Raw genomic sequence first — 23,044 nt, 5'->3', positions numbered from 1 at the left:
TGCAGAGATCATCCATTCACCTACTCTGCATCTCACAAAGACTCAGCGGTTGGAACCAAAGATCTCAAATTTGGGCTCATCAGACCAAAGGAAAGATTTCCACTGGTCTAATGTCCATTGCTCGTGTTTCTTGGCCCAAACAAGTCTCTTCTTCTTATTGGTGTCTTTTAGTAGTGCTTTCTTTGCAGCAATTCGACCATGAAGGCCTGATTCACACAGTCTCCTCTGAACAGTTGATGTTGAGATGTGTCTGTTACTTGAACTCTGTGAAACATTTATTTGGGCTGTAATCTGATGTGCAGGTAACTCTAATGAACTTATCCTCTGCAGCAAAAGTAACTCTTGGTCTTCCTTTCCTGTGGCAGTCCTCATGAGAGCCAGTTTCATCATAGCTCTTGATGTTTTTTTTTGACTGCACTTGAATAAACTTTCAAAGTTATTGAAATTTTCCGCATTGACTGACCTTCATGTCTTAAATTAATGATGGACTGTCGTTTCTCTTTGCTTTTTTGAGCTGTTCTTGCCATAATATGGACTTGGTCTTTTACCAATTAGGGCTATCTTGTGTATACCACCCCTACCTTGTCACAACGCAACTGATTGGCTCAAGTGCATTAAGAAGGAAAGAAATTCCAGAAATGTACTTTTAACAAGGCACACCAGTTAATTGAAATGCACTCCAGGTAACTACCTTGACTGGTACTGTATATCTACATAGCTACCTCAATTACCTGGTAGCCCTGCACATCGACTCGGTACTGGTACTCCATGTATATAGCCATGTTATTTTTTACTCGTTATTCATTATTCACTGTGTATTTATTCCTTGTGTTACTATTTATATATATATTTTTATCTTTAACTCTGCATTGTTGGAAAAGGATCCGTAAGTAAGCATTTCACTGTTAGTCTACACCTGTTTACAAAGCATGTGACAACTACAATTTGGTTTGCTTCGGTCATCCCGTAGCATGTCTGCACCCACCAAGGTAAAGACAATTTTTATTTTTTTATTTTATTTATTTCACCTTTATTTGGTAGGCCTAATGCCAAATCACATTTAGCAACCTATTCTAATGCTGATGTTTAATGAGCATGTCAAATGTAGGGTATAGCTATTGTTATAACGAATGGAAGAAACAAAATGGCTTTTATCTAACACAGATGTTGGCCTGGTGAGGTTAAAATAGGCAGGCTGGGCCTTGTCCTCTCTGCATGACTTCCTTCTCCAGACATCCCTATGGCCTACAGTAGCCTAGACCTAGCCTACAAACTGACTGTGGTGACCACTATACTGGCCACCTGCTATGGAACACAATGCTTTGCCATCTAACAAAAAAACATGATCTATGCACACACGATAGAAGAGGCCGTGATGGAAAGGGGGGCTGTTGGACATGAATGTGTCAGTGTCCTTCAGCCTCAAATATTCGAAATGTAATTTTTTGTCTCACTGCAGGGGATTGATGAAGTGCATCCAACCAATCATGCTCAGTGAGGGGATTCGCAGCCGTGAGTCACGACGGCAAAACTGGCACGAAGTAAACAGGGGGCGGGTTTGTTTAGCCTAACCTGTGTGCGCTCTGCCTATAGGCCTACCGCGCCGCGTATGTGTGCCGCGACCACTACTCCATTGCTGTCATTGGGCACCTCATATGTCAATCTTATCACCAGGCGCGGCGAGCATCGCAATTATCGCGGTTGCGTAAAAGAAATATGATTAATCCGTTATAGAGGCGAATTTGTGTTCGCTCGGAATGAGGCTTTGAAGTCCATCCGAGCATATCAACGCTACCTAAACATAATTATATACCACATGACATTCACATTAAGCCGATGCTCAGTTACAGCAGGTGGCGTTGCTTGTAGGCTATAATTGCGTATGGATACGGATTTTGGATTGGATCTGCCTGTTCTTCAAACGCCAAGGAATCCTTGAGAAAGGGTAAATGAGAAATGGCTATAGATAAAGAATAGAATGAATGCTGTGATTTATTTATTGTAAAGGTGTTGCCTGTAAGCAAAACACATCATGTTCGATGCAACGCGAATCATTTGGTGTGGGTAGGTCATTCCAAACCTATGGAATTAGACTGTCTACAATTCCATGCACGGTTTTATATTATGTGCTTTTAGAGCGGGGTTTTATCAAGGACTTCATTACCCAAATGCCCTTGAAGAAAATGGTGTGTGTGCGCGGTGTTGGTGGCAAGCAACTGCGCAATCCTACTCTGACTGCCTCTCTTTCCCTCTCTCTCTCAGTCGAATCAACCCTTGCTTTGCTTGGGGCACTGCGCGTCTGGATGACAACAACATCAACAAGCACGGTAGCACTGGATTAAAGATATAACCGCCCACTTCCTTCTCTCTCAGCTTGAGCCTCTCACGCCCGCTAGCACCATGGGTAACCGGGGAATGGAGGACTTGATCCCGTTGGTCAACAAGCTTCAGGACGCTTTCAGCGGCATCGGTCAGAGCTGCAATCTTGACCTGCCACAGATCGCGGTAGTCGGCGGACAGAGCGCTGGCAAGAGCTCCGTGTTGGAGAACTTCGTTGGCAGGTAAAGGAGCAGCATCCAAGCACAACACGCCAAATTCATCACTATAGGGCAATACATAATACTATCTCGTGTTAAGCATGGGGTCGGGGATGTCGTGTCCATCCCCGTCACGTTTCGTTTCTCGAAACGTCTGTGGCGTCCCGATCTTCTTTGAGCCAGGAGCACGTCTCCATCTTATTTTTAACCGCATTACTATTTTATAGCCGGCTTTATGACAAGGGAGCCGGTATTTGGGTTACCGCAACCCACTCGAGACTCCAGCCCAATCAGCCAGCCCCATTTAGCCTGTTTCAGTCCCTGAAATCTCAGCATTTGTTTTGAACCATTTGCTTAAACTCATTGAAATGTAAAATGCCCCCCAGTAAAATAGGTAAGGAAATGACTTGTAAGGACTGGTGGATATATAAATTAACACCAGGCAACACTCTTATTACATTAATAGGGTAACGACCCTGGGTTTATAAGCGCGGAAATCTACTCTGCCGCTCGAGCATGCTTTTGCGGCACAGTCGATAGCGCGTCGGACCTCGGGGTCGAGGGTTCGAGACCTGCTCCCTGCCTGTTTCATTACGTTGGTGTCAGAAGTGGGATCGGACCTTGCACCCACGACAGTGCGTGTGCTTGACGGGTCAGCGCGTTCCTGTAAGACGTAGAGTCGCAAGCTAGCGCGAGGACGCGCTCTTTGAAAGGAGGGAGTAGTGTAACGACCCTGGGTTTATAAGGGCGGAAATCTACTCTGTCGCTCGAGCATGCTTTTGCGGCACAGTCGATAACGCGCCGGACCTCGGCCTGCTCCCTGCCTGTTTCATTACAATATGATCAAATCCGTTCTACTGTCAATCATAAAGAAGAGCTTCCATTAGATTGTCTGCACTGTGGGATTAAGTGGTACATTATGGCAATGTGGTTGGTACATAAAACAGATACCATTAGATATGGACAGGAGGGTATAGGTTCAGAAAGATTGCATATACCTTCAAATATTTACAGATATGTGAATGGTAAAGACTGGCAATTGAGGTTAGGTATAGAAGGTTTCCTACTAATCTCCAGGGTCATATTAATTAGTGCACAATGTAGCAAAACATTTTGCAATGGTAACAAAAAGGAGAGTTTCTTATTGAACAAGGTTCACAGTCCCTCTCTATTTCAGTCTGTTTTCTTCCGTTTTGTGCCTAGAGAATATGACCCAGGTCTAGATAGATGAAGTGCAGGGTTGTTGGCAGCAGCATCAGTCAAGGTCCAGCCAGCCACCCCTGAGACCTGGGATCCAGCTGAGTAATAGTCCTGCTGTCCAGGGTTGGCTCCCCCACCCACACGACTTGCCGAATGGACAGCAGGTGTCTGACTCGTATTTTCTGCTAGCCCATAGATAGAGGTCTCAATATCAATATGTGTTCATTCATCTAGCCAACTCGATGACAAGGGGCCTAAACATGCATGTAGACACACACACACTTTAAATACTTTATTTGAATCCACCAATCAAATTGACAAAAAAAGGATCCAAACAGTTCAAAGGTCGCTGTATGCATGGCAGTCCAGGGTACAGGAAGCACCTCCTTCTCCAAACAGCTAGGCTGCCCACGACAGCTGAAACAGAGCAGTACCTAGCCAGTTGCTTTGACCTAGTTTTTGTCAGGCCAGCAATCTGGAGGCCACACACTGCAAGCCTGTGTGCGTGACTGAGACTGCTGAATATCAGCGCCACCAGCTAGCACCTCCGCCCGAGGCTGTCCAAGCCTGCCACGAGGGGCTGGTACTTAAGCAGCTTCTTGGCAGCTTCTCGACTCCATGTTGCCTTCGAATGAGCAGCCCACTTCCAAAATGAGCATATCTCTCCCCCCAAACAACAACAATATCTGGTGTATTTGGCCCACAGGAACACACATCATCTTCATCAAACCAGCTTCCCCTTACACAAGAGTGGTTAAGCATGTGGGGTGTTGGTGAGACCTTGTCTCACCTTGCTGGCTATCAGGTCAACACACACTTGCCAGGCCATCATTGTTAATAAGAGTTTGTTCTTAACTGACCTGCCTGGTAAAATAGACACACACACACCTACACATGCACTCTCTCGCCTGGGTGCAGACTGGTATGTACCGAAGTCATCGTTCGTTAACGGAGTGCTCTGCTACTTGCCACTGTGCAGCTGTTCATGTTGACTTCTTGTGCTTTAGGTCAGAATTGATGACTTTAAGGACTATTTAATTTGATCAGCAGCATTAAGGGGATCGAGGTGTACTCAGGGGGCTCTGAGGGTAAACTCTTGGACCAAAGAGCCTGATGACATTTTCAGATCAACATTTTTTCCCCGTTCATAATATCTTCTGTTAGTAAGAAGAGACTCCATTTGGTTGTGTGCTGTGATTTTAATTCTACATTATGTGGTTGTGTGTGTTCCGTATGTGTGAGTCATTGTACACCATAGCAGTCAGTGGCTGTTGGTGGTTCACCCTAGGTTCACAAGGCCTCAGTCTCCTACAGTGCAACACCATCTCTGTCACCGTCAACATAGTCTCACATAGCCAGACACCATCTTATTGTCTCATTCGCTCCTGGAAGGCAAGGTTAAATTCAACCCCACCTCCTCTCTGATTGGCTATCTGTCTGCAGGGACTTCCTGCCCCGAGGCTCTGGGATCGTCACCCGCAGGCCCCTTGTCCTGCAGCTTATCAGCGCCAATGCAGGTAACACACACACCCACACCCACACCCACACACACATTTGGAATCTAATCTTTGTATTTATGCGCGTTTTCTTCACAGAATGGGCAGAGTTCTTACACTGCAAAGGGAAGAAGTTCACAGATTTCGACGAGGTTCGCCAGGAGATTGAGGCAGAGACTGACCGCATTACTGGGGCCAATAAGGGCATCTCTCCCGTCCCCATCAACCTGCGCGTCTACTCCCCACATGGTAGACATGCACAACCCCTTAACTACTCTCTTATCTCTGTCCTCTACCTCCTGCACTGCTGAACAATTGTGTATTGTTCATTGTGGGCTGTTATCCTCACCCTCCTGTGTGTTAGGTAATATTCACTATGACATGTGTCCTCTCTCCTCTGCCTGCAGTGCTGAACCTGACCCTGATCGACCTGCCAGGCATCACCAAGGTGCCAGTGGGGGACCAGCCAGTGGACATCGAGCAGCAGATTAGAGACATGATCATGCAGTTCATCTGCAGGGAGAGCTGTCTCATCCTGGCTGTCACCCCGGCCAACTCTGACCTGGCCAACTCAGACGCCCTCAAACTGGCCAAAGACGTCGACCCCCAGGGTAAGATGTTGATCATTATTGCTCTGTCATATGATATGGTTACCTAATATTTGAAACACCTGCCCAGGCGTTGTGAGATCTCGCAGGCGTCTGCAATCACGTCAGCCTGGAACGTAGCCTTTGTGTTGTGACTGGCCTGCCCCTGCCTATTGTCCCTTACCCTTTGAACTCCAGGCCAGAGGACCATAGGAGTGATCACCAAGCTGGACCTGATGGATGAGGGAACAGATGCCAGGGAGGTCCTGGAGAACAAGCTGCTGCCCCTGAGGAGAGGTGGGACATCCGTCTCTTGGTCACTCTTTCTCTCTTTCTACCAATATCTCTCTTTCTTTGTCTTTCTTTATCCATTATTATGTCCAACCAATCTAATTTGGTTATCTTTGGTATCAGCTTTTCTGTTCTATCCTCCCGCAAGTACTTTTCATTTTGGTTCCATCCCAGTCATGTTTTTTCCCTCATTCCCCCTGACTCCAACCATATTGGAGTGGTTTCACCCTGTCCATTTGTGTGTGTTGCCAGGTTACATTGGAGTGGTTTCACCCTGTCCATTTGTGTGTGTTGCCAGGTTACATTGGAGTGGTTTCACCCTGTCCATTTGTGTGTGTTGCCAGGTTACATTGGAGTGGTTTCACCATGTCCATTTGTGTGTGTTGCCAGGTTACATTGGAGTGGTTTCACCCTGTCCATTTGTGTGTGTTGCCAGGTTACATTGGAGTGGTTTCACCCTGTCCATTTGTGTGTGTTGCCAGGTTACATTGGAGTGGTTTCACCCTGTCCATTTGTGTGTGTTGCCAGGTTAAATTGGAGTGGTTTCACCCTGTCCATTTGTGTGTGTTGCCAGGTTACATTGGAGTGGTTTCACCCTGTCCATTTGTGTGTGTTGCCAGGTTAAATTGGAGTGGTTTCACCCTGTCCATTTGTGTTTGTTGCCAGGTTACATTGGAGTGGTTTCACCCTGTCCATTTGTGTTTGTTGCCAGGTTACATTGGAGTGGTTTCACCCTGTCCATTTGTGTGTTGCCAGGTTACATTGGAGTGGTTTCACCCTGTCCATTTGTGTGTGTTGCCAGGTTACATTGGAGTGGTTTCACCCTGTCCATTTGTGTGTGTTGCCAGGTTACATTGGAGTGGTTTCACCCTGTCCATTTGTGTGTGTTGCCAGGTTACATTGGAGTGGTTTCACCCTGTCCATTTGTGTGTGTTGCCAGGTTACATTGGAGTGGTTTCACCCTGTCCATTTGTGTGTGTTACCAGGTTACATTGGAGTGGTTTCACCCTGTCCATTTGTGTGTGTTGCCAGGTTACATTGGAGTGGTTTCACCCTGTCCATTTGTGTGTGTTACCAGGTTATATTGGAGTGGTGAACCGCAGTCAGAAGGACATTGATGGGAAGAAGGACATCAAGATGGCTATGGCTGCTGAGAGGAAGTTCTTCCTGACTCACCCGGCCTACAGACATATGGCCGAAAAGATGGGAACCCCGTGCCTGCAGAAAGTCCTCAACCAGGTAGGCTAACAGACTGACTGTAGACTGACCAGTTAACAGTAACTGGGTCTCTCCTACAGGTTATTACATCCTTGCTATGCATCCCAAAGCCAGTATAATAGGCTTGTTTAGCAACGTTATATTTAGGGTACATTTTGTGTTGTGTTGCCATAGCAACTGACCAACCACATCCGTGACACACTGCCGGCGTTCCGTAGCAAGCTGCAGACCCAGCTGCTGTCTCTGGACAAGGAGGCCGAGGAGTACCGAGGATACCGCCCTGATGACCCGGGACGGAAGACCAAGCAACTGCTGCAGTGAGTCCTTCAGAAAAAAATAAGTTTCACAATCAGGGTTGGGGTCAATTTCTTCTCAATTCAGCAAATCAGCTGACATTTTGTGTGTGTTTAGGATGGTGCAGCAGTTCTCAGTGGACTTTGAGAAGCGTATCGAGGGCTCTGGGGACCAGGTGGATACTGTAGAGCTCTCTGGTGGAGCCAAGATCAACCGCATCTTCCACGAGCGATTCCCCTTCGAGCTGGTTAAGGTTAGCTAGCTGACTGATGCACATCTTGTTTCATTTGGTGCTTGGCTAGAAAACACTCTCATTCTCAATCGCTCTCCCTTTCTCGCTCTCGCTCTCGCTGCCAGATGGAGTGTGATGACAAGGAGATGCGGCGGGAGATCAGCTACGCCATCAAGAACATCCACGGTATCAGGTGGGTGTTTTACTGTTTACCTCTCTCCTACCACCTTCAACTATCCTCTTCTTCCTCCTTTCCTGACTGTTCTCTATTCCTCTTTCTCCCTCTCTCTCTCTCTCTCCGCAGGACTGGCCTGTTCACTCCAGACATGGCATTTGAGGCCATCGTGAAGAAGCAGATAGTGAAAATCAAGGAGCCGTGTATCAAGTGTGTGGACATGGTCATTCAGGAGCTGATCAACACCGTGCGTCAGTGTACCAACAAGGTAACCTTTTTAGTCAATCAATCCTCATTCTGGTATCCTTTTTAGAATTAAAAAACGTGGTGCGTTTTTAAATGATATAATTTCCTACGATGTACCGTGATAGGATGCGATGTGTGCCTGTGTTTTCAGTTGGATTGCTTCCCCAGACTGCGTGAGGAAACCGAGAGAATTGTGACCTCACACATCCGAGACAGAGAGAGCAGGGCAAAGGACCAGGTAACAACCTACACACACGTTATGTTCTTCTAAAATTCATTTCCATTCAAATCCTAGTTTATCTAACCCTAAACATAACCCTTACCCTAATTATAACCCTAAATCTAACCCCTAAGCTTAAAATAGCCTTTGTCCTCATGAGGACGTGGAAATGTCCCCACGAGGGAGAATTTTCCTTGTTTTACTATCCTTGTGGGGACATTTTGGGTATTTCACACAGTACAAATAATACATTTTGGGTATTACACACAGTACAAATGCACACATGGTTATGTAAACAGTGGACTTATTGACCCAGGGGCTAGTAATACTACACTGTAAATGAAGCTTCCATGTATTTTTGACCAAATCTTTCTGTTTCCAATTGCAGGTGTTGCTGCTGATCGATGTCCAGCTCTCGTACATCAACACTAACCATGAGGACTTCATAGGCTTTGCTAAGTAAATGACTGACCAGGCCTGCCTTTATTGGCCTGCTAATGTTATTACAAAGTGGAGATGGGGGGCGTGAAAATATATGCTGAATACCTGCAGATAATACCGTACAGACCTCTCCGTCCCTTGTCTGTTTCTCTCTGTGCTTACTTTCCTATCGCTGTCTGTTTCTGTCTCTCTGCTTTCTCTCTTCCATAGTGCACAGCAGAGCAGCAAGCAGAGTAACAAGCAGAGTAGTGCTGCAAGCCAGGTCAGCCAGGTGAGATATAGAGGAGGATCTGAAATACTGCACGCACGCACCCACGCACGTACGCACCCACGCGCTCCAGAACAAAAGGCCAAGGGTGCCCACACTCCAACAGTGGGGCTGCAGGCCATATAGGGGGAAACAGGGCCATAGGGACAGCGACTCGTATGCTTCCTGGTTTCTTTATGTCATTAATTTGTACACAGCACACAGTATGTATACTACTGTATATTCTACATACATTATTGCCTTTGTTGCATGCTTTTTTACATTTCATGTTGATTTTGGGGGACCTTTTGCCTTTGTCTTTTTCAGTTGGATGGTGACACTTTTATTATTATGTTGGGTGTGTGTGCAAAACAAATTGATGTTTTTAAGTTTTATTTACCTTTTGTCACTATGTTTAAACCCCTTCTATGTCATCAAGGTGCCCCCATGCATTTCATCCCAAACCCATAGTGAGAATCTGAGCTGCCCTGTTTTGGGCGTCTGGCCTGGTTGGTGAGTATCACTCGTTGGGGTTAGGGTTGGGCTTTGCCTGCTGTCTGTATTTACTCTACTGCCCAGAGTGTGGCTCCCTCTTGTGGCCACCCTGAGTTGACTGTTTATAGCTTTTTCCACTCTCAAGCTTAACCCTTTACACTCCTGGGAATTGGCCTATATGAATAGGGATAAATCGAAATGATTCTTACAAAATAGATTTGAAAAGCATAAGCATGGTAGCGAATGAAAGGGAACAGTTTGGAGATTCTGGGGAAATGATTTGACCAAAGTTGAGGGCACAATAGTTCACAAGACTGAATCCAAACATTACACTGTTGATTTTATGTGCATTTTACATTTAGCCGCATTTGTTGATAACGAAACGTAAAAATACTCTGGATAAATTCAGTAACTGGGGAAAAATGACAAGGGTTTGAGTGAAAGAACTAACTGGTGTCTCGAAGGTGGACACCGTTCCTAAGTCATTTCAATACACTTTTATGACTCAAAGAAGCTTCTTTAACTAGAATGTGCTTTTTGCAGCTCTCCTAGCTGTGCCGTTAAGGAAGCACACTTGTTTTGTTTTGAACACAGCTCTGCATCCCTGCCATCACACAATTACTGTAGTTGTTTTCGCAATCCCTAAAAAGGCCCATTATACATGGCAATCTTGGTCAGGTGTGCATCATTTGAAAGCTTTTTCCATTGCCAACATGACTAGCTAAGTTATAAAATATGATATTACAGTGTTAGGCATTCACAGGGCAATTCAGAGAAACAGATTGTAATTTTGGTGTGCATAGAAAGTCATGGGTGCATTCAGGTCCGTGTTCCGCAGTGAATTTTCTTCACAATAGACAGACGTTCTGTTCCCGAACAACCCAGGGTATGACGCCATGTCACGTTGTGTTTGTACATCAGAGCTAGTGGTCATAAACGTTGACACTGTGTATGACTTGAGTTTTATGATATGAAAATGTGAAGTGCACATTTGGACTCGCCGGTGTTTGGCTTGCTCGTACGGCGTCTCATCTTTCAAAACACATAGTCGTCTTCATTAACAGCATTTCTTCACTCAAGACAACAAAGAGTCTGCAAAAGTTGCCCAATTAGCAGGAGGGATGGGGGCAACTTCTTATCGCTTGTGGTGCTGAAGATCAGAACGGATTTCGGTCAAAACCCACACAGCACTGTGAGGCCTGAGCTTCGTCGTCATGTATAGCATGTTACTGTACACCCACTGCATTCCAATTTATGCGCTTGTCAGTGCACAAACCTGCCATTTTCAACCCGTATAGAGGTACGAGTGTAAAGGGCTACTTATAGTGGCATAGGAACAATCTCAGTTAAAGTTAAATAACTAGGGAACATTACTTTGTTTTCATTCCAGAAAAGCTGATAGGCAGATACCAACAATGTCAAGTTACTTTCTAAAACCCCACAGAGTCAACATCAGTAAGTTGGATGTGTCCTTAGGAGTGGGAGTTGGCAGGTTCCGTTGGTGTTGGATCAAAACCCATACAGCGCTGAGCTTTGAGCTCTGGCATCATTTATAGCATGTTACTGTGTTCCAATTTATGCGCTTATCAGTGCCCAAATCTGCCATTTTCAACCCATGTATGGGTACAAGTGTAAAGTGCTAACTTGAACCCACTCAACTGCTATGGCTGTTAGTTAGCTACTTTACACAGGTTATGGATCAGTCAAATACATGTCGAAGTACTTTAAAATGCTCGATCTGCATTGATTTAGTTTGCTATACAATGGGACCAATAGAATAGTCCCAAAAGCATAAGCTCCAAGCTAAATTAAGCACACCTTAAGTATTAAAGTATTTACTATGATGTATTTGAGCCCGGTGTGGTAGGTTCCATTCATGAGATTGTATCCCGACGTGGTGCCCTAGGTGTTTTAACGGCCCACTTCCTTCCTGTTTCAGGCCTCCTCTCCTCCCGCCTCAGGCCTGATTGTAAGAGCAACAGTTTACATTACGACACTCCCTCATCCCTCTGACCACAGGGGGTTACCTGTCAGTCAGCCTCCCACTATAAATGGTGTTGAAAAAATCTTTGATTTGTATCAGGACTGAACAAAAATAAGACTTTAGAAATATGCTTTTTGGGTAACCCCCTTAGTGGTTCTAGGCCATCTGAGACACCTAACTTAATAATCACTCAATCCTTTGATTGCCACTGGCTTGTGTGTGCAGGCTAGTTAACACACCTAACACAAACACTGATGTAGCTCTAATGCTATAGTGTTATAATGCTAATATTGTTTGTTTGAGGGATGTTATGAAGCACTAATAACACGATGGTCACCTCTTAACACTGTGACACAGACCTCTGTTTGTAACTTTCAACATAGTCTGCAGCCACAACAGGGCACTATCACCGAACTGAACTCAGTCACAAATTATGGTTTGGTTTATTTGCAGGTTGATGTTTATTGTCATGAATCTTGCCCTCGAGGCAGAAATTAGCGATTTCCGCTAGATGGGCCAGCTGGCTATATCGTAAAAATTAATAAAACATTTTTTTTGCTTTTTGGTCATAATTTAGGGTTAGCAGTGTGGTTAGGGTTAGGTTTAAAATCAGATTTGTGGCTGTGCCAGCTAGTGACCACTCTACAGAGCTGCTTCCAGGGCAAGATTCATGACAATAAATGCCAACCTGCGGTTTATTCACAAAGATATACACTGATAATATCAATTCACTTGGAGTTCTCACACAACACACTTTCTCATTGCATTTTATTATTCATACGTCACTTTTGTGCACATCGGTTTGGGTACATGCAGTAGACTAGCTGGCCAGGTTTGACTGACTATGATTGAAGTAGGATGAGGTACAGTAGATGATGCTTCTGTGTGGTCATGACAACTCTTCAGTACCTTTTTTAAACCTCTCATACTTCCTGGCAATCACACCACAACTATGACCCCATCTTTCATCCCCTGACCTCTAACCTCTGCCCCCTGCTCTCTCTCTACAGGTAATCCGTAAGGGCTGGCTGACCATCAACAACATCAGCATAATTAAAGGCGGGGCTAAGGAGTACTGGTTTGTCCTGACCGCTGAGAGTCTGTCCTGGTTCAAGGATGATGAGGTGAGTGAGTTAGTTCACCCTCTTCAGGGTGAGTTAGTACAGTCAGTCACAGTAAGTCTGATGTAGTTTATGGCTAGACTTCAGGTGATGGTGGATTGGAACGCCATTTCCCCTGATACAGCCCTCCTTTCTGTTTAATGTCTGGCAGAAGGGTGGGCAGGTCAACAAATGGTAAAATATACATATGCGCTTTGAATCTCTGGCCAATTCCCAAGTGATAAGTATTTTGTTCGATATCTTTGTAGAGGACATAATATAAACCATACCTTCTGACTACCCACTAAATCACAACTCAACGGTGGTTCCACGTTGGCTCTTCAGTGACGTGGCTCTTCCCCTTGCGATGCAGGGTGCTCGTTGATTGGCTGGATGTGGTGTCATTCATAGCTTGACGGGCTGGTGTCTGTCTGCCTGTCTGTGCCTGCTGTACAGGTTCCAGGATGTTCTGCACAGCAAGTGTAGACAGGCAGACACACGGCAACTCCCGGAGTCAGCCAATCCGTGCACTGGTCAGCAGATGACATCACACGGGTAACAAGCAGTCCACATGGTTTAAATCGTCTCTATATACAGTACGTGGTCGATACACAGCTAAATTCACTGAACAGAAATCGCTCTCTCTCTTTGTCTCGATCTCTTTGTCTGTTTTTTTGTTGTTTCACCCCTCTTCTTTCTGTCTCTCCACCTCTCGTCTCACTCTGCTGGGAGTTAAGGCATTTGGTTTTCTTTTGCACAATTGGAACCATCCCAAAGAAAACCACTGCTCACACACATGCAAATACACACATCGGCTTTATGACACAATATTTGATGAGGAGTAATTCAAAACGGTAACTCGATGGATCGTAGACATTCTCATGTCGCGTTGACTTTAAAGCAGTTGTTTTACGAATCTCTGACATTCAACCAGTGTTAGGGGTAATGTGTTACAAAAGTAACCCGTTGTGTAATCTGATTACTTTAATGAGTAACGGATGGGTAATATTAGGTACTTTGTCAAACAACGCGTGCGTGACTTTCAGAATCATATCTCTACCGGACGCGTGTTTCCATGATCCAATCCCGACTTGTTTCCTCGTTTAGTTCTTGAGCGAGCGGAGAAAGGCTGTTTGGAGAAATGTCATAACAGCTGCAGTTCATAGAAATGTATAGAGTACGCACCTCTGATCTTTGCCATTGATCGCTTCTGTGATAGCAAAGCCCATAGAGGGCTTTCACATCTAGTGGTAAATGTGCCCTCTGTACATCTCTATGGGTCCCTTTTTAAGTGCGGGCTATAACCAGAACTGGCTGCTCGAGAGAGATTTTGAATGAAACGATTAGAAATCTGTACAGATGTTTTGGCTTACATTTATATATGGCTAATTAAGCAGCACTTGTAGACTAGCAACAGGAAAGCAGCGCCACAGATGAAAGGAGAAAATAGAGCTAAAACCCAAGTTAGTAAGTAGCTATTTTTGGTAGTGAGCTCGCGGCTCGCCATGCTCCCTCTGACAGTCAAACAAACGGGGAGATTTTTAGATTTGTTTCATGAAAGTACATGATAAAGTAATGCTTTACTTTCCACACAAAGTAATATTGTAAAGTAACACACTACTTTTGTAATATGTAATGTATAACTAATCCCACCACTGCATTCAACCAAGCATTTTTCCATATTTCCTTGAGCATCTTACTGTATATTTATTCTCTCTCTCTCTCCCCCCCCCCCCCCCCCCCCTTCTCTTTCTTGGTGCAGTTGGCAGTTTCTCTGAAACTGCACACATTCTTGGCAGGAAAATCACACATTTGTAATCCAAACATCAGTCTCCAATGATTCAGCGAGGAGAAATAACCTATTAAATGGCAGTATTCCTCCCTCTCTGTTTCTGAACCCAGTAGCCCTTCATTATCCAGACCATCTATCACCAATACAATTCCACAGTCGCCCTAATATTACAGTAATCATGTTAATCCTACAGTAGCATCCCTACCCAATCAAATATTATTCCCTATACAGTACACAACTCCCAATACAGTAATTTACTGTAACATAACCTTACATACATAAACCTTATACATCCTTTTAACACCATCATCCACTAGCCCCACCAAACCACTAGACCTCTCCTCTAGTTGGTTTATTATATCATCAGTGAAATAATATTTTAGCTGCTTCTACACACTGGACAGAAGACCATCTGCCACACAATAGTTTGACCACAGACTTAAATGATAATAGTATCATATTCTAGCTCTGACTTTGACTGTATCTTTAGGCGACATTGTTACTGTTACCTCCCAACCTAACGCCAATGAAATACTGGAAGGATGTGTTTTGTATTCGAAGCAGGACTTGATGGATGGATTGACCACTTTGCATGACTGTTTGAGTCTATGGAGCCTCTGCTGCTCCTCCCTCTCCCATCTACTGCATCAGAGTCGGGGCTGGATTCTTTGTGTAAAGATCCAGGAGCCTACACACTTCTATTGCTGTTATACCGTACATTTAGTAAGCAGACTGTTTCAAGGACGTTAGAACACATTGGTCTGAGACCTGACTGACTTTTAAACTTTATATAGGTCTTTTTTTTCTCTTCTTTTTTTTTGGAAACCAATGATATACATTTATTCCACGATGTAAAGTAAGTCTTAAATGCAGTCAGAATATTCAAAAAGTACAAAATAGGAACCGATACCCGACACAGAAGTAGAAGACAAAGCAAAGAGATGAGCAAACGGCAGTGGAAGATGGTCAGTGGTGGAGTGTAGATAATCAAACCCACTATGAAACCTCCTTGAAAGCCAGTGTTTCCCTGAAGAGAAGTGCTTCCCTGCCCAGTCTAACCAATGTGCAGACTACTGTACACCAGTAAGACAATGAACAGGTAGTCTGAACACTGGGAGGACGGAGCCGGACAGAATGTCTTAGGCCCCAAAGACATTGACTCTCTGCCATTCCGTAGGCAGTAACGTTTACTGATCTTTGTCTTCCTTCCTTCCTCCATTTTGGCATCAAGAAGTAGGGATCCCCCCCCCTCAAACCTCAAAACCTATTTTCTTTTCACCCGTCCGTGTCGCCTCTTCTCCCCCTCTCTGTTGTTTGTCTGTTGTGTTTCTGGGTGTCGCTCCCCTCACTGTCCGTTTGGGTCATGCCGGCATTGCAGAGTATCCAGGCTTGACGTGGCACATTCACTCAGACGACCGACCGGGACAGACTGGTTGAGCACTCAGGGAGGGGATATTGCAAAAAAGAGAGAGGGAAGGAAAAAGAGGGAGAGATGGAGGAAGAGGGAGGGACACGTGTGACCATATATGGGTTGGAGTGACCCCTTGGTGAATACAACCGAGAGAAGTCTGCAATGGTTCTTTTCTCGTTTCATACCTAGTGAGTCCCTACCATCCTAGTGAGACCCTACCATCCTAGTGAGACCCGACCATCGCTCTGCAGGGGGTCACATATGGACACCTCTGTTGAACCACTTTTCGAAATCCTTCGCTTTGTTTCTTCTTCAGGTCTCCCTCTCTTTCTTAACTCCACTCTGGAAGTTATTCCCTCCTTCTCTTGCACTCCATCTCTCTGTGCTGTTAAGCAGTACCAGATGTCGAGTCTTAACGCCAGGCTGTCATTTAATTTCTCGCTCTCTTTCTTCCTCACTCCCCGGAAAATCAGGCAGGAAGTGGGCCTCTGGAAAGGAAAGTAGAAATATTGAAGAAATAAGAGGGGGAGGGATAATGGAGAGAGAGAAGAATTGAGATGGTGAGGGTTGATGGAGTGTGTGTGATGGAGAATTAAAATTTTTACTCTCAACTCTTTGTGCTCACGATTAAAACCATGTCATGCTCAGTGTTATCCTGACCCGCAGCCCTCTGCTTGATCCGACGTCCATGCATTCAAATGCACACCACAGCGCATTCCCGGAGTCCCCTGTGTTTTTCCACATCTGTATTTCTCCTCTTTATCGTAGCCAGAACGTTTCCTCCAGCCCCAGCTCTCCCTCCCTTTTCAAACGTACCGTGGAGAACGACCCGCACACTAATGACTTCCACATGTCGTCTCCCCCTCCCTGCCCCGCTCTGCCTCCCACTCTCATTCTTCCTCCCACTCCACTCCATCTCCACCTCTGTGCTCCCCCACCCTCTCCCCTGTGCTCCCCCAACTTCTCCTCCTTCTCCCTACTCTTCTTTCCACATTCCCCTTCTCTCCCTTTCTCCCTGGATCATCGCCCGACTAAGCCAACCTGTTGATTTTAAAAATCAAGCTGAGAAATAAACATAATATGACACGCAGAGATCAGATAGTAATCAGAAACGAAGTAAACATTTCCCTAACATGGTTCTTTGCAGTTGCTTGTTTATATTGTAAAACCTGCTGATATGGTACCTCCCTTTCTGTTTGTATCTCAGGAGAAGGAAAAGAAATACATGCTCCCTCTGGACAACTTGAAGGTGCGCGACGTGGAGAAAGGGTTCATGTCCAGCAAGCATGCCTTTGCCATCTTCAACACAGAACAAAGGTCGGAAACCAGACAGACACATCTTAACATTACTTGTACTATTATAGCACCACTTCTACTTAAAATATTCCTACTTTAGTACCACTAGTTTTAATAAGAACGATACATACTTTAGAAGGAGACAGAAACCAGATAGTCTGGTGGGCTCGTTTTCTTCCTTTTATTTAAATGGATGAGCCTGCCACGTTCCCCTAAAATGACCCGGAAGCGTAACTAACTTCCTCTTCCCCTCCCCTGTGTTGTGGTCTGACAGGAATGTGTACAAGGACAATCGTTTCCTGGAGCTGGCCTGTGACACTCAGGACGAGGTGGACAGTTGGAGGGCTTCTCTCTTGCGCGCTGGAGTCTACCCCGAAAGGTCTTCTAATGTGAGTGACAGCTGCACTGGTCACCAAGGTTGGGGTCAATTCCATTTCAGTTCAGGAAGTAAACCGAATTGGCTGAATTGAAATGAAATTTCCCCCAACCCTGGTGCCCACCACTGTGACCACTTACCGTGGTGTCACTGCAACTTATTGTCCACCTCATCTGCCCTGTTTATCCTGTTCCCTATTACCCATGACTACCCTTCACTCACTTCCCATGTTGCACTTCTGTTATGTCATCCATCCTATCACTTCCCAACTCTCTTTCTCAGTGAAGTTTGATGTAACTGTAAAGATGTAGTGAGTTACAATAGATGTAGGCTACACCTTGTTGATATGCTATTTGATATTTGTATTTATTAAGGGTCCCCATACTGTTCCCCATGAACAGTACATCATATAACATTATTTCACCGCTACATACTTACAATACAAAGTATACAATAGAAAATATGATTTATTATTATTATAATACCACCGTACAACAACCATGCGTGTCTGTACCTTTTTTGTGTGTCTCTATAGTCTCTGCTGTTCCATAAGGTGTATTTTTTCCTGTTTAATTTTTTAAAATATATATATAATCTGATTCTACTGCTTGCATCAGTTACCTGATGTGGAATAGAGTTCCATGTAGTCATGGCTCTATGTAGTACTGTGCGCCTCCCACAGTCTGTTCTGGACTTGGATATTGTGAAGAGACCTCTGGTAGCATGTCTTGTGGGGTATGCATGGGTGTCTGAGCTGTGTGCCAGTAGTTTATACAGACACCTCGGTACATTCAGCTTGTCAACACTTACAAAAACAATTAGTGATGACGTCAATCTCTCTCCCACTTTGAACCACGAGAGACTGACATGCATATATGCTACTGTTATAGTGACTCATTTTTGCTAAAAGTTTTTAGCCCTTTTTTAAAAGCCTTCCTTAAGGTTGTTGCTGACGTACAGAGCTTTGTGATTTCCATGTGTAATGATAAGCGCTTTACAAATACAATTATTATTTGCCATTTGATATGCACGTGACTTTTCTACATCTAAAGATGCAAGCCACAAGATCTGTATCACTAAATACAGGCGTGTTAACTTAAAGCTGTCTTCCTATAGGTGGAAAGTGAGGGAGGCGGCTCATCGTCCTCGTCCCAGGACAACTTCTCCATGGACCCTCAGCTGGAGCGGAAAGTGGAAACCATCCGCAACCTGGTCGACTCCTACATGGCCATCGTCAACAAGTGCATCCGAGACCTCATGCCCAAGACCATCATGCACCTCATGATCAGTAATGTAAGGGACCTCTGCTCCACGCTGACCCAATGGTATCGGGCATGGGTTCAAATAGTAGTTGGCGTTTTTCAAATACTTTCAGCGTTCGCTTGAGCCTGGCTGTTGTGCAACTTTTCACATGATTCTATTGGTTCCGTTGTGCCAGGCAAGCTAACTCAAACAGGCCTGGTTACTGTATAACGCTGTGTGACAACCATGGTAAAAAGAGCTTTTATAAAATAATTTGAATGAGTCCATCCATCAACTCTCTCCCCCACCACCAGGTGAAGGACTTCATCAACGCGGAGCTGCTGGCCCAGCTGTACTCGGCCGGGGACCAGGGTGCCCTGATGGATGAGTCCCAGGAGCAGGTCCAGAGGAGGGACGAGGTCCTCAGGACCCACCAGTCCCTGAAGGAGGCCCTGGCCATCATAGGAGACATCTCCACCACCACCATCTCCACCCCAATGCCCCCGCCCGTGAACGACTGGCGCAGTGGAGGGGGAAACAGGTAGGCATCCTGGTAGTCCATGGATAATGACTTCCCTAGATATCTAAGTGTAATGTAATGGAGTCAACTATTGGTCTGTTGAATGGAGACTGTTGAATGAAATCAAAAATAGTTTAGTCTTATCTATGTGATGTCAAGAATATGTCATGTATGAAAGGGTACTGATGGCCCCCTCCCCCCCAGGTCTCCTCCAACCAGCCCCACTGGTTCCAGGAGGATGTCATCAGGCCAACGCCCTAGTCCCGGAGGAGGGCGAGGGGCTCCACACCCTCCTAACCGTCCAGGACCCCTGGGGCCCTTCACCAACAGTGCTGACAGCCCCCAGGTCCCCAGCCGCCCCAACCGGGCCCCTCCCAGCATCCCCAGGTGAGGCCAGGGCATCCTACTTTAGGCCTATATGCTCCTGTGAAGCTCAGTTGGTAAGAGCGTGATCATGCTAAGATCGTGGGTTCAATTCCCACAGGGATCACATACGAAAAATGTGTGTACTCACTAAGTTGCTTTGGCCTTTTGATTAAAAGGTCTGATATATATGGACATGGGTACCAACGTGTTCAGTGTCTCCATAACCAGGGGTAACCCTGAGTTTTTCCTGACCATATAGCTAACCTGACTCGGTTCCCTACATCATGTATAGACGTTCCATTATCTTAAGCGGAATATTTGGAGGGTTATTAATTCAAGTCAAACACATTCCAGTGGTTTGTGGTTACTGAAACAAGGAAGAGTCCACAAGCTCAAGTGTTTCTCTTAGTGCTGAGTGATTAACAAAAATGCTAAATTTTCCTGGTTGTTAAACAACGAATTGACCGACGTCAGTTAAATTACTTGAATTCCATTATTATTATTTTTCCAAAAAAAAATTGAAGTAAAAAGTAATGTGATTGCCTGTTTTTAACCTGTTTTTAACCCGTCTTAAACTATCTGCTTCTCTTCCCTCTCTCACTCTTCCCTCTCTTCTCTCCCCCCTCTCACTCTTCCTTCCCCCTCTCATTCTTCCCTCTCACTCTCTCTCCCTTTCTGTCATCCTTTGGCTTCTAAACACTACTGCCCTCCCACCCTCCCTTCCTCTCCACCAGTAGGCGACCCCCTCCTTCTCCAACAAGAAATATCCCACCATCATAAGCAGTCAAAGGAGCTTGCGATCTCTAATGGGACAAGTGTTCATCCCCTAGCCCATCCTCCAGCGCTCATCCTTCCCCTATCCTCCCCAAGCCCCTCTGCTATCTAGCTCTCCTTGGTCTTCACCCCCCCCCCCCCCAGTGCAGACATTGAACCCTCTGACCTCAGGCCAGGTGACGATCAATGTCCATGTATCTATGTACAGTATGGTGCTTGTCTTGTGGTGTATATATCTCTATGTACGCTTGTGCTCGCCTGTGGTCCAGGTTTGCTTAGCAGCTTCAGTTCCGACTGGGTTCCAGACCCTAGAACTTCCATCTCCCTTACCTAGAACACAACCTGCGTAGAACCCCTCCACCCCAGCTGCTGCTTCTCTACATATCTATGCTCAGCAGTGGCACTGCCCTACCCATTCCAAATGCAGCATGGCACATAGGCTGCTTTTACTGCACGTACTTGTGTGTATGTGGGAGGCGGAAAAATTGGCCTATATATAGGCCAAGTTCGTTTTAGTATTATATATAACACATTGTACAACACCCGCTTTCTGTATGTTTTTGCCTAGGTGTTCTTCTCTTAGAGACGAAAGGGTGTGTGTGTGTGTGTGAGAGAGAGAGTGTAGGTGTGTCTGTGTCAACCCTGTGTGCATGTATTGTCTGTCTGCACGTTTGTTGCTGTTTAAGTTGTATTTGTTTTCTTGGTCCAAGCTGTTAATAAATCAAGACCCTTGAGAGTAATTTGATGTTGGATCGTTGTGTGATTTGTTCCTGTGTTGTAGTAGCCGCAGCAGCCGATACACATATAACACGGCTGAGGACCAGTACCAACAGTATATTATTTCACACACAACCCGCCGCAATAAATGCACTTAACCCTGTCAATGGAGTCTGGTATGCCTGTATCTGCTGTATCGCTGGTCAAGTGGTCATCTTCCTCACACCTTTTTCTAAGCTCAAACTCAGAGGCTGGCTGGAAAGATGGAGGGAGGGTGTTCCCAACACAAAGACAGACAGAAAAGTTCACCGATATTACTTCGCCTACCAGAATTATGGGAATATACATATCCCTGTATGACTGAGAACATAGTGACATGTTCCATTTAGCCTTTTCCTCAGGTTGGGTTGAAGCCTCCCCCATGTTCATGAGAGATCACAGGCCACTTCAGAACTCTCCATGTGTAAAACCTTTTCTCCTCTCCTTCCCCAGTCCTGAGTCCAGTCAGCCACTGTGCCAGAGCTTAAGGTGGATTTGTCTAAAGTGTTCTCTGTCAGTATGTTATTGTGTATGTATGTGGTCCTGTCCTCTTTTGAAACTGTTTTCTGCTGTGTGTGTGTGTGTGTGTGTGTGTGTGTATACACATACAAACATAGGTATTAATGAGAACTGTTGACTATAATGACCTTGTTACAATCTAGCACTCTCCGTGTCTCTAGTAGCATCTCACTCTACTTCTTTATCTGGAAATTAGACCACTTCAATGGCATGAAAGGAAATAATACAATATCAAGCAGAACATGAACAAATGTTATGAAAATATCTTGCCTGTGGGAGGGTATAGATAGACATAATGAGTAATTGTGGAATTGAATTGCAACAACAGTGGTCATTTTATTTGTGTGTCTGTATCTCTAAAATAAACTCTTCCCCTCTCACTTTTCATTTGTTCATAGTGTTTCTCTTCAAAATATATTTCCCTGACTCACCTCTGCATGCCAACCCATTAGCCCCTCTATAACTAAAAACAGTAGCTGAACATACAAGGTCAGTTCTTTCAAGGACCTTGACTGCACTGCACACTAAGACGGCGGGTTCGTTCTTAAATGAATCACAAATCCACTCAACTAAAATGAATCAAGGGATTATATTGTGGTGTGGTGCATGATGATCCACTCAGGAACAGTATCCGTATTCCTCAAGAAGATGCTGCTGGATAGCCATAACTAACTGCAGGCCTACAATTTAAAGTTTCATTCCAAAAAGCTATACATCCATTTTCAGCAATGTTGGTAAATGACCTTTTATTGTTTAAAGAACTTATATTGGTACGTTTTGTCACCATCTAATCATGGCATGAGGTGTTCAATGACATACTTAGGAAAAAGTATCACTTGATGGTTTTATTTCAGAGAGACATGTTTTGTTGTAAAATGCTATACTGTATATCTGCCTCACTCCGAGTATACTACTAAGTTTTACAGTCCAATGTTATAACTACGTTTTTTAAATAAAAAAAGTGTACAAATGAATCAATACAATAATGAGATCTGTATGTAAAAATGTACATTTAATAGTTTAGTCATTTAAGAGATGCTCTTATCTAGAGCGACTTAGTTACTGTAAGTGAATTCATCTTAAGATAGCTAGATGAGAACCACATAAGTCAAATATACAGGATACAAACATTCCATTCCAGCTAAACAATGAACATATAGTATTTAGCAACATAACCCATTTGAATACACATCTAAAATCTATTGATAAAAAAATCTGAGAACAGTCAT

General features: G+C 44.8%; 1 protein-coding gene across 7 annotated transcripts; it reads left to right on the top strand.

Annotated features, from left to right (window-relative positions):
- The first annotated feature begins 1,807 nt into the window (after positions 1-1,807).
- On the top strand, positions 1,808-21,285 carry LOC139560633 (dynamin-3-like). Of its 7 annotated transcripts, none has more exons than XM_071377583.1 (21): positions 1,808-1,945; positions 2,374-2,561; positions 5,181-5,482; positions 5,641-5,844; positions 6,019-6,117; positions 7,190-7,350; positions 7,504-7,646; positions 7,741-7,876; positions 7,981-8,048; positions 8,160-8,298; positions 8,428-8,514; positions 8,885-8,955; positions 9,148-9,208; positions 11,619-11,648; positions 12,674-12,787; positions 17,174-17,283; positions 17,537-17,651; positions 18,755-18,931; positions 19,195-19,421; positions 19,605-19,787; positions 20,501-21,285. In XM_071377583.1, exons 2-21 carry the CDS (start codon positions 2,401-2,403, stop codon positions 20,544-20,546), a joined length of 2,634 nt encoding a protein of 877 aa, XP_071233684.1. In that variant the 5' UTR covers positions 1,808-1,945; positions 2,374-2,400; the 3' UTR covers positions 20,547-21,285. The 7 variants fall into 7 exon arrangements, with proteins under 7 accessions (XP_071233684.1, XP_071233687.1, XP_071233690.1 ...); XM_071377586.1 differs by lacking the exon at positions 1,808-1,945 and having other exon boundaries at positions 2,269-2,561; positions 5,181-5,254; positions 5,333-5,482; XM_071377589.1 differs by lacking the exon at positions 1,808-1,945 and having other exon boundaries at positions 2,269-2,561; positions 5,181-5,254; positions 5,333-5,482; positions 20,504-20,684.
- Positions 21,286-23,044: the final 1,759 nt, after the last annotated feature.

Source organism: Salvelinus alpinus, chromosome 30 (genome assembly GCF_045679555.1).
Source record: "Salvelinus alpinus chromosome 30, SLU_Salpinus.1, whole genome shotgun sequence".
Taxonomy (NCBI): Eukaryota; Metazoa; Chordata; class Actinopteri; order Salmoniformes; family Salmonidae; genus Salvelinus; species Salvelinus alpinus.
The sequence above is the reverse complement of the archived record's forward strand: the minus strand, read 5'-3'. Positions and strand labels throughout refer to the sequence as shown.

Excerpts from the sequence above, each read along its gene's own strand:
- LOC139560633 (XM_071377583.1), top strand. The coding sequence starts at position 2,401 with ATGGGTAACCGGGGAATGGAGGACTTGATCCCGTTGGTCAACAAGCTT. Across the intron at positions 8,049-8,159 it reads AAGAACATCCACGGTATCAG|GACTGGCCTGTTCACTCCAG; the intron begins GTGGGTGTTTTA and ends CTCTCTCCGCAG. Across the intron at positions 11,649-12,673 it reads CTCCCGCCTCAGGCCTGATT|GTAATCCGTAAGGGCTGGCT; the intron begins GTAAGAGCAACA and ends CTCTCTCTACAG.